The sequence below is a fragment of the Cimex lectularius genome, unplaced genomic scaffold (assembly GCF_000648675.2).
Source record: "Cimex lectularius strain Harlan isolate CLEC.00 unplaced genomic scaffold, Clec_2.1 scaffold49, whole genome shotgun sequence".
In the NCBI taxonomy this organism is placed as follows: domain Eukaryota; kingdom Metazoa; phylum Arthropoda; class Insecta; order Hemiptera; family Cimicidae; genus Cimex; species Cimex lectularius.
Window position 1 is genome coordinate 408668 of NW_019392644.1, and position 16473 is coordinate 425140.

At 34.2% G+C, this 16473-nt stretch overlaps 1 protein-coding gene across 1 annotated transcript in view; it reads left to right on the top strand.

Annotated features, from left to right (window-relative positions):
* The window catches only part of LOC106670093, a 295520-nt gene that overhangs the window by 271579 nt on the left and 7468 nt on the right, over positions 1-16473 (top strand). The window contains exon 4 of the mRNA XM_014400108.2: positions 11121-11254. Within this exon, the coding sequence (XP_014255594.1) occupies positions 11121-11254 (134 nt within the window). The remainder of the gene's footprint in view (positions 1-11120; positions 11255-16473) is intronic.

A 16473-nucleotide genomic window follows, 5' to 3' on the forward strand; every position in this document is an offset into this window, starting at 1 on the left:
GGGCCACAACCGGTATTACCTCATTCTATGAGCACAGCGAACAAGAGTATTAAAAACTGGGGTATGAAACAATTCTTTAAGGAATGGAATCTTTTCCCCGGATACAGGCAAGCGAAGGAGTTTGTTAAGGAGATTAAACCAGCAGAATCGAAATGTCTATTCTCTAAATAAAGGAAGGGAATTAGGAGGCTAATAGGTATCCTGACGGGCCACTGCCCACTAAGAAGACACCTCTCCGTAATTGGTAATTTACCAGATCCTTTTTGCCGTTTTTGCAAAATAAAAAAAGAAACGTCAAGGCACTACCTCACAGAGTGTGATTGGTACGCTAGGTCTAGATTTGAAACTTTTGAAGGAGAGGACATGACCAAATCACTCCCCGAGATTAACTGGTCCAAAATTTTGGGGTTTTTGAACAGGTCCAAGAGATTTATGCAGGAGACGTGAGCCGACCAAGTCCCTGACCTTTTAGGAATGGGGTACGAGTCTACACAGGCATACACAGGCACCCTCGGGTCGCCCACCCTGCATAATATATATACGTCACACCGTGACAACACGCTTGCTACAGAACGGAAGGCCATAATACCGGTAAACCTGTCGGTTCATCAACGTGTCCATTTCGTCGAACCCCTAAGAGTTGGTGAGTGGTACCACCCGACCAGAAGCAACCACGAGAAGGTCCGATGTAGGATCTTCGTTCATCCAAACGACATGGTGATGGTGGGACTCATTGGAAGGTAACCCACGAGGTGTCCCCTGTGCGACTATAGATTTTAGAATAGTAGAAAGTAGAACATGATTCGGTACGGACTGTTTAACGACATGTCGAAAATATTAAAATACAGTGGTCATAATGATAACCTTTCTGAATATCTAAAATCGATGAACGCATACAGTTATATATAACCCTCACACTTGAATTGTATGTCTTTTCTTGGTATAAACGTATTTATTTGCTTGCGTGGGTAAAGTTGAACGGACTGGACTGTGGTGACCATTTAATAGAGCATCCCACTGCCCTGTCAAGTAGTTAGGTCTATTAGTGCCATGAATGTATGTAGTGCGATAGAAAAGCGAGAAATTGGTGTAATATCAATACCACAGTGCGTTCCCATTTTGAAAAGCTCTATTTGTAAGAATGTATTTATTTGCAAGAAAAGTTATGTGTGAATGGGCCTGTCTCTGGTGGGATATAGGTCCACCTCAGACCTGTCAAACTAGTTGGGTGTAGAATAGGTTTTTTTTACGTATGCATGTTAAATTTACATTGATTGAATTAGAGCTTTTCACCACGTTTGAGAAGAGATGTTTATTAAAGAAGAAGTTCTTTGTTCCTTGTATCCTACATTTCAGAAGAAGTTAAATCGCCCAAGAAGGGACTACTAAACGTTTACATAGATGTGAAAGACAAAACGCAGAAAGGGAAAATACAGAATTGCGCCGGCTATGGCCACAGCTTTTTGCAAGCAAAAAGCAAATAAATAAAAAAATAAAAACGTCCTACAAATTACACGTTAGAAATTAGCAAATTACACGATCTAGACTGCATCAACTTTTCTCTGACAGAACCGCACAAAATTATACTTATGTACTAGTTGAATTTTGTTTTTCGCGGCGTTTTCTCTCTTGCTGGTAATAAATAAACTTTTAGTGAAATTACTCGACTAGATTATTATGAGTTTGCTAAGTTCTGACGGAGATTTCAAACGGATGTATGATTTATTGCTTTATGAGGGAAAAGTTTGACATTTAAACTTTGACAGTTATTTAGCCCTGCATCTTGATATAAACTTGGTACAAGCTAAGCTTCAAAAACGATTTATTTTCGCGCACATTTTTAAATATGTAATTTTATCTATTTTAAAAATCTATATTTTAAATCACATCTTTAAATTTTGTAATTTTATACAACATTTTTCCGATACACTGTCATGACGGTAGTTAGAACCGTTGTGGTTATTTCAACATTACACAAGGGCTAGCCATTAGAAAGGAGGTCCCGAGGACATCACCGTTTTAATTGTATTACAGGGTTATAGAGGATTAGGCTGAGTATGGATTGGGCTAATGGTTGGGATGAGTGGAGAATTTATCGTGTAATTGAAAAAATTTGGTCGAGATTAATTTATTTACAAAGGGTTCGTGAGGTTGTCAATTCCGAGGACGTTGGATTGGAAGGACTGAATTCGTTGGATATTTGTAGGTTTAGTGATGCCCAATAGTTCTACTCCATATGTCCGATTCGGTGTCAGTAATGTTTTGTAAAGTGTCAGTTTGTTTTTTGTCAACATGTTAGATTTCTGTTCAAATTGTTTATAGAAATGTCCAAGCGTCTGTTCAGTTCCGGTCTTTTTATTTTTATGTGTCAGTTTTTTTGTACTGGAATATCCAATATTCCAATTACCTTTAAATATTTTAATTTCATAGCTTTCCCCTTGTTGCGATTTCCCTAGAAAAGGGTACATAGATAAACAGATGGATTGATGGACAGATGGATAGATGGATAGAAATCAGCTTCCCATACATGCCGAGTTATACAAAAGAAAATGGAAACAGATAGTCGACTAAAAACAACGAAGTAGAACCCGCAATAGTAACCCGAGATTGACCGAGGCAAACGACGAACACTGGGAAAGGAACTTAGGACAATCAGGAGTCGCGGAGGGAGGCCAAGAGTTGTGCAACTGACAGAGAAGAATGGAAGAACTTTGTGCTTACCCTATGCTCCACTGTGAGCGACAGGAATTAAGTCAACATCCATAATTAATTATTAACAACATACAACTATATATTATTATGCAAGTAAAGCTTAATGTACATTACAATTTGAATATAAACTGGAATAATTTTTAAAGAAAAAAATCTTGTTTATTTTTGTTGTTTATACTGCTCCACAGGGAACGACAAAAATAAATGAGACAAAGACGTCATTGATTACTAGCTTTTAATGTTTTCTCTGGTTGTTACTTTTTCATTTTATGACAACTTACTAGTAAAATAATTATTCAGATATCGTGAGATGCGGTCGGGTGTGATGTAGGTTTCAGAAAAACATTTTCTTTATCGTGCCAACGTTTCGATCTTTTATTGAGATNATGATCTCAATAAAAGATCGAAACGTTGGCACGATAAAGAAAATGTTTTTCTGAAACCTACATCACACCCGACCGCATCTCACGATATCTGAATAACTATCGATTAACGGTCACTAATCTCTACACATTTCTAGTAAAATAAAATGTACAAAGACGTCAAATTCGTATTTCCTTCGTTTTTGTTGTTTTTCTTTTTCCTATAGATGGCATTATTTTACTTATTTTTTCATACTTTATTACGTTAAAGTGTAAATAAATTGTACGATTGTACCACTTTTTGCCGATCCTTTGTTATTTTAAAGTTTATACAGTTTATTTCTGGAAAATTATTTTATTATACGTTACTCTTTTTTTCAAATTAAAATGAAAAAAGTCAAATTATTACTTTTTTAGTAATAAACTATATGTACTTGAAAATGGATCGCGACTCATCATCCTCTCCGATCCATTACCCCATGTCTGGTGTTCTTCGAGGAAACAACCTGGTTCTACAATTTTTCTGCAAATTCACTGCATACCTCGCGAAGTCATAGTTACATTTCTGACGATACAATGACCACCTTCTTATATTAAAAACACGGTTCCACAAATGGCGAATAAAAATAAATGAAAACAAATCTCTAAAATGAAAGGAGGGCCTGTCTTACTTTGACGGATATCGAGTAATCTTGGGTAGAGTGGACGCATGACGTTGAATGACGGAGCTTCTTCCTCAATTACTAATTACATAACACTAATATCATAGTCATTATTCATCATACTACCATACTAATGATTTAATGATCATCTCATTCAATTCACTAGTTTCGTGGTCCGCTTGACCAATTAATATATTACAATTACTTAAGGTTTTCCGTTGAGATAAAAAAGTCAGTGTCACGAGCAGGATTCGAACCCACGACCTTCGGCTAAATACGCCGCTGCGCTACCACTTGAGCTATAGTGGTTGAGCAGCGGCGTATTTAGCCGAAGGTCGTGGATTCCAATCCCGCTCGTGACATTGACTTTTTTTATCTCAACCAATGCCCTACACAAAGATTAATTATTTGTGAGAATATTGAATAAAATACATAAGAATGAATTTTATATTCTTTTATCTTTATTCCTGGAATCTTCTCCTCCCGTCGGTGCGGCCTGTTTCAGTTTCCTTCAAATTAAACCCACTTTTCGTCAAATTGTTATTTTTTTACATCTTTTTTATGCTTCCCCCGAAAACCAATATAATATTTTAAATATTTTGCGGGATAAATGCGATTTTACGGTTAAAAAAAAATCCTTCAAATATGCGATATTCTTCAAATATGCAAAAATATATGCCCTATAAAATTTAACATTCAGCTTCCTAGATACATGATTTGGATAGATAATTGATTTACTCGGTCGTATGCGGTGGCAAAGAAAATATGCAACTGCATAAAAATCCTGTTTCTATACACAGTAAATATAAAAAGATATACATATAAGCCTAAATCTATAGGTACTAATTGAGACGAAAAATGAGAAAAGGGTAATTTCATATAATTATAGACAAATGTAATAACTCAATTAAAATAACCATGAAACACTTATTGAAAATAAACTGGAGCGATGACGTCTAAAACACGATAATTTTGGAAGATATTAGAGTGGAAATTAAGCCAATCAAATTTATTGTGGGGTCTTGCAGGTACGATACAAGCAGCTTTTAATGTTGTTAAGTCCTGAGGGTCTTGTAGGAGACTTTTAGGACGAATGATGAAACATTGCCAGCTAATGTTAGGCTTGTAAATCATTGTAATATAATTAAGGGTGTGTATGATCGGCTTCCGAAGAAGTTAAAAAAGAATAAAATTGCCCTAGAAATGAAACCGTAAAAAACGGTTAACTTTTATATTAAGAAAGAGTCAATGGGACGATCTCTCATATAATAACGTTACGTATACGACAGATTATCTCTTGTGAAATATTGAACTACTTACTTTCGATCAAAAAGATCATCCATTTTCTTGAAAGTAAACGTGTTATCATGACTGATCGGTTTTCTTATTTTGCACTTATTTGACAACTTTGAACGGCGGTAAAAGTCTTTCTGAAAATTTGCGATCTTCTTTTCACAAAAATATGGTTTTGCAATCTTCTTTCGATAAAAAATTTAATTTCTGTAATTTTATGATAAAGCGTATTAACAACAGTTTTAGACGAAACCGATACGACGCCACAAGAATAGCACCACACTTTATGCCCTGATGATGTCCCGTATAAAAGTCGAAACGACGGTTAAAAAAAATGAAAAAAGGTGTTTTTTCGAAACTACCTCATTCTTGACCGTTCCTCACGACTTCAACAAATTAAAAGACATCAGGTTACTAAGAACAAACATTAAGTATATAATTATTCGGAAATCGTGAGATGCTGTCTGGTGTGATGTAGGTTTCAAAAAAACATTTTCTTTATCGTGCCAACGTTTCGATCATTAATGAGATCATGTTCTGGGCGGCGATTTACAAACATTGTTTAAATTTAACATAAATGTAGGATGTGGAAAAAAGTGAATTTATACAATGCAAATATATATATATATATATATAATTTTATATTCAATCAAAGTATTTCTAATCATCAAAGTTTTCTGTGTAATTGTGCCATTCTTGCGTGTCGTGTTGAGAGTGCCGGTTAGATATTGCTATTTATGTTTATATATGTTGGATTTTGAAGAGGTGGGGAAAGAAGTCGGTATAGACAACAACACTTAACAAACATTAAGTATATAATTATTCGGAAATCGTGAGATGCGGTCTGGTGTGACGTAGATTTTAGAAAAACATTTTCTTTGTCGTGCCAACGTTTCGATCATTATTAAGATCATGTTCAGGCGATTTACAAACATTGTTTACATTTAACAAATACACGTAGGATGTGGAAAAAAGTGAATTTATACACAAAAAAATTTTTTTTACACTTTGATTGAAAATAAAAAAATAGTTTTTTATCTCAACTTAAAACCTTAATTAATTGAATGATATTAATTGGTCAAGCTATCTACTGTGTATAGAAACAGGATTTTTATGCAGTTGCATATTTTCTTTGCCACCGCATACGACCGAGGAAATCAATTATCTATTCAAATCATGTATCTAGGAAGCTGAATGTTAAATTTTATAGGGCATATTTTTGCATATTTGAAGAATATCGCAGAAAATTGCGTATTTGAATAATATCGCATATTTGAAGGATGTTTTTTACCCGTAAAATCGCATTTATCCCGCAAAATATTTAAAATATTATATTGGTTTTCGGAGGAAGCATAAAAAAGATGAAAAAATAACAAGTTGACGAAAAGCGGGTTTAATTCGAAGAAAACTGAACCAGGCCGCACCGACGGGAAGAGAAGTTCTAGCATTATCGACAAAAGAATATAAAACTCCTTCTTAGGTCTTTTATTCAACACTCTCACAAATAATTAACCTTTATGTAAGGTATTGGTTGAGATAAAAAAAGTCAGTGTCACGAGCGGGATTCGAGCCCACGACCTTCAGCTAAATACGCAGCTGCACTACCACTATAGCTCATGTGGTAGAGCAGCGGCGTATCAAGCCGAAGGTCGTGGATTCGAATCCTGCTTATGACAGTGACTTTTTTATCTCAACCAAATACTTAATTAAAGGTTAATTAATTGCAAATCTTTTAATAACGCCGAATTTGACCAGAAAATGTATGCATTTTTAAGTAGAACGCATGACACCGGAAAAAATAAGGCTGATCCTGCCCAAAAAAAGAATTTTTTTTTGTTTGCTTACAAATTCGAATTTTAAGTGTTTAATAGATGCCTACAACCCACTTCTTGAATTATCCCTCCTTTTTGTCATTTTTCAATTTGCCATTTTTTATCTCAACCAATACCTTACATAAAGATTGATTGATTTATTAGCTCATTCGGACCACAAAACCTAATGGATTTAGTAAGCAAAATGAAGTATATCTTCACTAAAGCTCTCCGTGGCGATTTCATTTGACGCCGAGATTCGAATAGATTACACGACGTTTGAAAAATGGCAAAAAGGAGGGAAAATTCAAAAGGTGCGGTTGAGATGGAAAGTTAGTGTCCGAGCGGATCGAAGTCACGATAGCTCAAGTGGTAGAGCAGCGGTGTATCAAGCCGAAGGTCGTGGGTTTGAATCCCGCTCGTGCCATTGACTTTTTATCTCAACTTAAAACCTTAAATAATTGAAAGATATTAATTCGTCAAGCGGGCCACGAAAAATTGTGAATTTTATAAAAAAATAATTTTTGCATTGTAGAAATTCAGTTTTTTCCACATCCTACATTTGTTCAATTTAAACAATGTTTGTAAATCCCAGGCCCTGAGGATGATCTCAATAAAGATCGAAACCATGGCACGATAAAGAAAATGTGTTTCTGAAACCGACCGCACCTCACCATTTCCGAATAATCATCGACTAACGGTCACTAATCACCACGCATAAAGTATATATTTTTTCTGGCCTAATAATTCAATTTAATGGATGTAATCTTGGTTTTTTCTAGGGACAGAATTCAAATGGGTTTTCCATCATCCAATTTGCCCTATTTACTATTTCCTGCATTTATTATTCTATACACCTATGAACATTAAGAGACTTTATTTAATTCAGAAATAGATGGGCATTGTATAGAAATAAACCAGAAAGTTGAGAAATGTACGAACTTTTTTTAAAATTTAGTCTTCATTGTTATTGACTTTTTACTAGATGAAGGGGTTCCGTTATAGGAACGCTTTTATGAATAAAGGCCCTTTGAAATATGGCTCTACATAAGTTTGACTTAAGATGTAAAGGAATTCCCGCTGCTGATTTATAATCGTCCGTTCTATTCCACGGCCGAAAAGTTCAAAAATATTGCGCAATTAATACTTTCGACCGTCAAAGCTAAATGTGTACTGTTTTTTTGTCGTCCGATTTCGTCTGATTACGGGAAATGTGATCTTCCAATCTCCTTTGACATTATTAATGACAAATCATGTATGCTCTTTTATTCCTATCCTTGGGTTAGGGATATCGAATCTATCAAATCTGCACAAACAGCAACCGTGAAATGAAGCGAGGGGGGTTTCCTCTTTGTAGGATCAAATATCATTGCTGATGCCCTCGTCATTTTCTGGATAAGAAAATCTACATAAGAAAATCTACATCGGACCGGCATCATTTTGTAACAAATATTTTTCCCAAACAATTTCGATAAAAACGATTCGTACGAATAATTATTTGCTTTTGCCAGCCGCTCTCATCAACTGTGAGGAAGGCAATGTGAGTACCGACATATTTCATCCAATTCATTATAATTATTTCATTTCAGACGGTCGAGATTAGATCTAACGTGAAATTTAAGGATACTTCTTAGAATCTTAGAAACTTTGAGACTCTTTGTAGGTGCGACCAACTTGAAAATAGCTCCAGTACGTTCAAGCCTTTTTACAATCTCCAGTCAAAAATTTTTTCAAATCAATATTATTTATTTACTGTCCATATACATGTATACATATACATATTTAAAAGTAAGAAACAAGAGTACCAGTAATAATACTTTTTCTCTCGACTTAAATAAATAAATAATATATAAAATCTTACAACATAAATGTAGGGATACTGGAGTACAAAAACCCAACCAAGGTTTTTTTTTAATCAAAATTATTTATTTACTGTCCATATACATGTATATACATATTTACAGCCAGCCATAAATGAACTATCCTTTTTTTAAATTGGATTGACGTTCATATCATTGATAATACCAAAGTCTGACAATTCGGATAATTGGATTTTTTATTAATTGCGAAAGGATTTTGACATACTAGGCTGAATCGAGCAGGAAGAAATGCAATTTTAAAACATCAAGTGTCAACATTATCAATTCAAACCAAATCAATTCGAGTCAACACTGAAATTTGATATGATGAAATGTGATTAGACGCAAACGTATTTAATTACAGGACCCCCTCTCGCCTCAATCAAACAAAAAATCAGAATTATATTCTTCCATTGGCAAAGCAAAACAGAAGAAAAAAATCATCCTATTTTTATTACAAATAAAAATAAAATTAATAACTAAAATAAACTTACGAATCACTAAGTAAATTTTAAACCAGATTGTATAAACAAGTTGAAGCTCTTTGATATATGGGCAAAAACATGATCTATCAATTGAAACATTTATTCAGAGATTATCCACTACAAGGATTAAGTTTTGTTATAATTTGTTATCATTTTGAAGTGACTACTTTAAACATGTTTGGTTATATTAAATTAAGATTCAAGGATGAACCAGATAGGACTCACTTTGTTCCTTCGACGTGCTTTCCAGGAATCACCTCCATCACTGCAAAGGATCCTTGAATGATTAATTTCCATCCGGCCCGGAGGACCAAAAAAGGCAGGGCCTAGGTTTACTGACCCTTTTCTAACATTTTTAAGTACAACATAATTCATGTGTTGAACCGGAATTTTTTTATTTTACGGAATTTTCAAGAAATTCTCCACTTTATCTCTGCCAAGGATTCGTGAATAAATAATTTCCATCCGGCCCGGAGGACCAAAAAATGCTGGGGCTGTCAATTTAATCTTTTCTAACGTTTTTAAATGTAACATAATTCACGTGTTGAACCGGATTTTTTTATTCGTTTTAAATTTGCTGTTTTACGGGATTTTCAGGAAATTCTCATTTTTATCTCTGCCAAGGATTCCAGAATGCATAATTTCCATCCGGCCCGGAGGACCAAAAATTGCTGGGGCTAAGTCAATTGTACCTTTCCTAACCTTTTTAAATGTAACATAATTCACGTGTTGAACCGGAATTTTTTTATTCATTTTAAATTTGCTATTTACGGGATTTTCAGGAAATTCTCCCCTTTTACTTTGTCAAGGATTCCTGAATAAATAATTTCCATCCGGCCCAGAGGACCAAAAAAATGCTGGGGCTAAGTCAATTGTACCTTTTCTAACCTTTTTAAATGTAACATAATTCACGTGTTGAACCGGAATTTTTTTATTCATTTTAAATTTGCTATTTACGGGATTTTCAGGAAATTCTCCCTTTTAACGTTGCAAAGGATTCCTGAATAAATAATTTCCATCCTGCCCAGAAGACCAAAAATGCTGGGGCTAAGTCAATTGTACCTTTTCTAACCTTCTTAAATCTAATATAATTCATGTTATGAACCGGAATTTTTTTTTCATTTGGAATTTGCTGTTTTACAGGATATTCAGGAATTTCTCCCCTTTATCTCTGCCAAGGATTCCTGCTTAAATAATTTCCATCTTACTCGGAGGCATAAACTTGCTGGAGAGAGTACTATAGACACTTTACTAAATTTTTAAAAATATAACTTATTCATGTTTTTAACCAGAGGGGTTAGCAGTTGGACCCTTCTACACTCGCGGGTGGTTAATTTATTCCAACGCGTTTCGGCTTTGTGCCATCTTCAGTGAGAAACGCTCAGTCTCGTCATCCATGGAATTTATATGCTGTTGGGTTCGTCGTTCGTTACTAGGAGTTTTTTTTTCTTTTTTTTAAGAGTTAATACTAAATGGTTGTAGGTATTTGATTTTAAAATTAAGGTTCCAAAATTTATACAATTTGTTAGAAAGAACATGCAAAGTTTGAGACCGGAAGAAGTTGAGAAATACTGAAACAATCAATGAACAACTGTTCTCCTCTACAATTTTGGTCCTCCGGGCTGGATATTAATTTTTGATTCATTGATCCTTGGCATAGATGAAGGTGATATATTCATCAAAAACTGTGTGACATTTTGATTTTATTATATAAGCGTAACGACTAGAGTCAGTCATTTGGCTTGGTTAGCTAATAAACATTGTTACATATCCCAATAGGAAAATTAATTTTACTGTATATAAATTATACAAATATAACTGAGTTAAAATTGTTAAATATTTATTCTTCTTTTTGAAATAATGATTCTTAAATTAGGAAACATGGGATTGAACTTGATGATGTGGTTTCATTTTACTAACTTGTTTATTGTTTTAGCTTTGCCCGAGGAAGGTCCGAAGATATACGGCGGAAAGCCGCGATACCAGGCTGGAGACATCGTCAGGGTAAATTGCACGTCGGGGAGGTCAAAACCGCCGGCTACCCTCACCTGGTACATCAACGGAGAATTGGTATGTCGGCCGAACAATCTCATTTTTCCTTTCTCAAACAATTTTAAATTATGAATAACTCCCTCGCTCCTCTTTTTTGCATTTGCATAGGCGAGATTGCGAAATTAACCGCAAGGATACCCTTTCTAAGTTTTATTTCCGGCGGGGGAATACAACTCGAGGAGGAAACTCCGGTTTCGACTTAATTCCCGTGCCTTAGCAAAAATGTTTTCCAGATCTTATACAACATTTCGACGTGGCGCTGCTTTTCGGGAGAGTAAATTGAATATTCTAATTTAAATTTGGAGTTACAGCCTTTGTTATCGCGTCGGGAGATTTTCCTGAGAAAATTGAAAGCGTTAAAGGATCTTTTATTTTTCAGTAAGACAAAAAGCGATTTAGCATAGAAATAACTTCACTATTTTTCGTGGTACGCTTGACCAATTAATATCATTCAATTAATTAAGGTTTTAAATTGAGATAAAAAAGTCAGTGTCACGAGCGGGATTCGAACCCACGACCTTCGGCTTGATACGCTGCTACTTTACCACTTGAGCTATCGTGACTTCAATCCCCTCGGGCACTAACCTCCCATCTCAACTGCACCTTTTTTTAATGTTCCCTCCTTTTTGCCATTTTTCAATGGCCTTTTTGCTATATAAATAACATATAAATAATTTACAATTTCTAACTATGATATTTTATTAACAATTTATGTTGATAATTTCACAAATATGAATGTATCAAAATGTTTTGTTATCCAAAGGTATATAGATCCTTAGTCTATTAAACTATACTCATTTCAGAATTTAAATTAATATTTATTTAGAAATCGTGAGATGCGGTCTGGTTTGATGTAGGCTTCAGAAAAACATTTTCTTTATGGTGCCAACGTTTCAATCTGTATTGAGATCATCTTCAAGGCCTGGGATTTACAAACGTTGTTTAAATTTAACAAATACATGTAGAATGTGGAAAAAAGTGAATTTATACAATGCAAAAAAATATATTTTTTATATTCAATCAAAGTATTTCTACTCACTCAAAGTGTTTGTCTTCTGTGTAATTGTGCCATTCTTGCGTGTCATGTCGAGAGTGCCAGTGAGATTTTGTGTTTATATACGTTGGATTTTGAAGGCGACTGAGTTTACATATATCTGTTCTGTAATTGATGCTGTGTTTATCTCGGTTGATATAAACCATTTCTAAGAAATTATGTTAATATTTGTTTTGTTCTGTATGTAAATACTTTGATTGAATATATAAAATATATTTTGCATTGTATAAATTCACTTTTCCACATCCAAAATGTAATTGTAATAGGTAAACAATGTTTGTAAATCCCCGCCCTGAAGATGATCTCAGTAAAGATCGAAACGTTGGCACGATAAAAAAATGTTTTTTTGAAACCTACATCACACCAGAACGCATCTCACGATTTCTAAATAAATATCGATTAACGGTCACTAATCACCACACATTTAAATTAATACAAATAAAATCAACAATATACTGTTCTTCATCTCTGACGTCTTTAATATTTCTTTATTTGAATTTTTTGACTTCTTCACAAACCAGTGATTTCCAATTATGTTATAGTCCTTGATAGCTTTCGCCATCTTCAGAGACTGATACAAAAAGACACGGTTTAAAAAATTAAACACGGATTCAGTGAAGTGAAGAATCAGAAAAGCATCTGACACAAGAGAATTTATGTAAAAAAATTAGGAATAATTTGAAAGAAAGAAAAAACACTCAGTTCCTTCGTCACGCATTCGAACAATAGGTTTGTTTTACAGTCACGAAACAGTTGCCAAATAATCCGTGATTTATGACTGCGCATGCCTTGACTGATCATGGACTCTGAAACATCCAAACGTTTGAAACGGAATTCTTGTTGATTTATATCTATATTGTTTATTATTTTGTTGGTATTTTCTATAATGTACCTAGCTAGGCAAAGCCTGATGTTCATTCAAAATGAATTCAAATTTATTGAAAAGGATATCGAGTGTTCCTCCCTTCTAGAATTTATAAATTTTCTACTCCTCCTATAATAAATACACCACATTTTTTTATTAAATATTATTTAACTAAATGTGTAGTAAATATTCCCCTTGATCGCCAATAAATTATTTCAACTGAATTTTTTCTCATCATTTTTGAACTACTTGACAGGTAAAATTCTTTAATAGAAAAAATGCGTATTCATTTTACAGAAGTTTTTTAGAACTAGAAAGATAATTTTTTATTTGCGATAATCTACGAAGTGCGTTATTTAACATAAATTAAAGTTTTTATTTTATGTGTGGTAATTAGTGACCGTTAATCGATAATTATTCAGAAATCGTGAGATGCGGTCTGGTGTGATGTAGGTTTCAGATAAACATTTTCTTTATCGTGTCAACGTTTCGATCTTTATTGAGATCATCTTCAGCCTGGGATTTACAAACATGGTTTTAATTTAACAAATAATGTAGGATGTGGAAAAAAGTGAATTTATACAATTTAAAAAAAAAATATATATATATAATTTTATATTCAATCAAAGTATTTCTACTCATCAAAGTCCTCTGTGTAATTGTGCCATTCTTGCGTGTCGTGTTGAGAGTGCCAGTGAGATATTGCTGTTTTATGTTTATATATGTTTGGTTTTGAAGGGGTGGGGAGGGAAGTCGGTATAGAAAAGACGTTTTTGTATAAGGCGTCGGCATCTTTGAGGTCAAAAGAGCCGACGAAGAGGAAAAAAATCCTGGCCGAACCATTACCAACGTTTTTTTCCCTTATACAAAAATGTCTTTTCTATACCGACTTCCTTCCCAACCTCTTCAAAATCCTACGTATATAAGCATAAAACAGCAATATCTCACTGGCACTCTCAACACGACACGCAAGAATGGCCCAATTACACAGAAGACAAACACTTTGAGCCCTGAAGATGTTCTCAATAAAGATCGAAACGTTGGCCCGATAAAGAAAATGTTTTTCTGAAACGTACATCACACCAGACCGCGTCTCTCAATTTCTGAATTTTTTTGTTTTTGTATCTTGTTATATTCTTCCTTTTTACAATTTTTCAACTATTTATGTAAGTAACTTCTTTTTCTTTTCATATTTATATGTTTTTTTTTTTTTTTTTTTTTTTAATATTTGTTCCACGACCGTACACTCTTTCCAATCCTTTGTTCTTACCTAACCGAACGATTTTTCAGAGTTGTTTAACTATTGTCATGTGGGAGCGGGAGTATCTCAGGGAAGCGTACTCGGACCGATCCTTAACTTCTTCTACAACGCGAAATCCTCACTTCACCCCCACCACCATGACAAACTGTGCTATACTCTGATCCCGATACGACAATCCATCCCCTTCCAAAAAAGTGACTGCGTCCGCTACTTGGGTCCCATCAAGACTCAACCTTGAAAGTATGACTAAAACGGCAGAAATTAACCAAACGTTTCGAATTAGCCTACAAACTACTGGCATGCCTAACGTTTCAACAAAACACAAAATAACTATCTAAAAGGCAGTTGTAAAACTGCATGGACTGATTAGAACTGTGGGGCACCGCTAAACTTTCCAAGATACAAAGAATACTGGTCCTTGGTTGTCTTCACAATGCCCTCAAAATAGCCTTCGTTAAAATCCCTAAATCAACTAATTCCCAGCATTACACGAAAAACTATCCTCACATCCTAACCGATTAGCTAATGCACCATTACCCACCCTTACAACCCAGTAAGGCGACTGAAGCGATGGTCCTGGAACCTCCTAAACAATAGTACGACCTACTCAGAAACCTGAGAGAGCAACAATTCATACAAACAGCTCGAGAAGTTGGAGAAATCAATTTCAAGTGTTGATTTTGCTTATATTCAATATTAGGAAATGAAACGCTAAAAACAAAAGAACTGTCTTTGCTAAAAGTTAAATAAATACTTTTTTGGTATATTAACTTTTGGTTTCTCAAAAGTGGACTCCCTTTAAACTGAATCTCGTGTCGGGATCAAAGTCAAATAAAACCCTTTTTCGAATATAATAATCTAACTGATAGAAAAGTGTAAATAAAGAGGAATGAAGGGAAACAGGCGAGTAAATAGAAAGTTCAGCTTTTGTCGATGCTGATTTGTGATTTGTTCCGCTGAAACCAGTACATCCAACCTACACTTTTCGATAAATGGCCTTAGGGGATATTCAAATCCCCTGGAAAGAGAAAGAGTTCCAGCTTTATCCTTAAATCCAAAAGCCTAGGATGAAATGGTATTTCTTTATTTATTTTCCATCATTTTGGCTTAGTTGGCTTAAAGGCAATTACTTGATTTATTACATTTGACACGACGTGATTATTTTAATAATACATACAATATCTATTTTTATTATATATTTGAATTAATTATACATCGTTTTTCGAAATAAAAAAATTATGTCATGTGTGAGATTCGAACCTACGATCTTTGGATCTACACTCCAATGCTCTAAACACTAGAACGATATTTTTAATTATATTCTAAACTACTGAGATATTGATATAGAATTATTTTTAAATATAGCTTTCTTGTAGGTTGGTTTTTTAGTTTGGTCGTTTTCGATTGGTCTACCAACTCTCGCTGTTTTCATCTCCCAGACGCCTTTAAGCTTCTTACCTCTTTAGTACCGTGCCTGCGGAAAAACATATTGGTCTCAGAATAAACGTTGACAAGGCGGGCTGAAAATTAATTGACGAGTACAAAGATGAAAGGAGAGATTTGCACTTTCCTCATTAGGGAAGAAATTTCATTGATATAGAAAACTTGGTGACTTTTGTCCTCGCGACTAATCATCTCAACGTACGTTTTTTGCATTTCCCTCTTCCCTTTGTCGTGGGTTCAAGTCCTCCTCGTGGAATTAATTTTTCAACTCAACCATACATTCCATAAAAAATAATGAATGAATTAAAATAATTACTTCGGATAATACTACAAATTAAAATCTATTAATATATTAATTCTTAAAATTTTCGAAATATTCACGATCAGAAAATGTCGACGCAAATCCATAACGAAGAAATAAACAAACACAACACACACAAAAAAAAAATCACAGATATTTCATACTAAAAATAAATTGGACGATATCAATGTCTAAGCGTTGAAAAAACTGGCTGAAAATTAATAGACAGATAAAAAGGATATATGAGATTTATAATTTAGGAGCAAGGGAAAAATTTAACAAATGAAACACACCTCGCAGAAAAATGCCATAA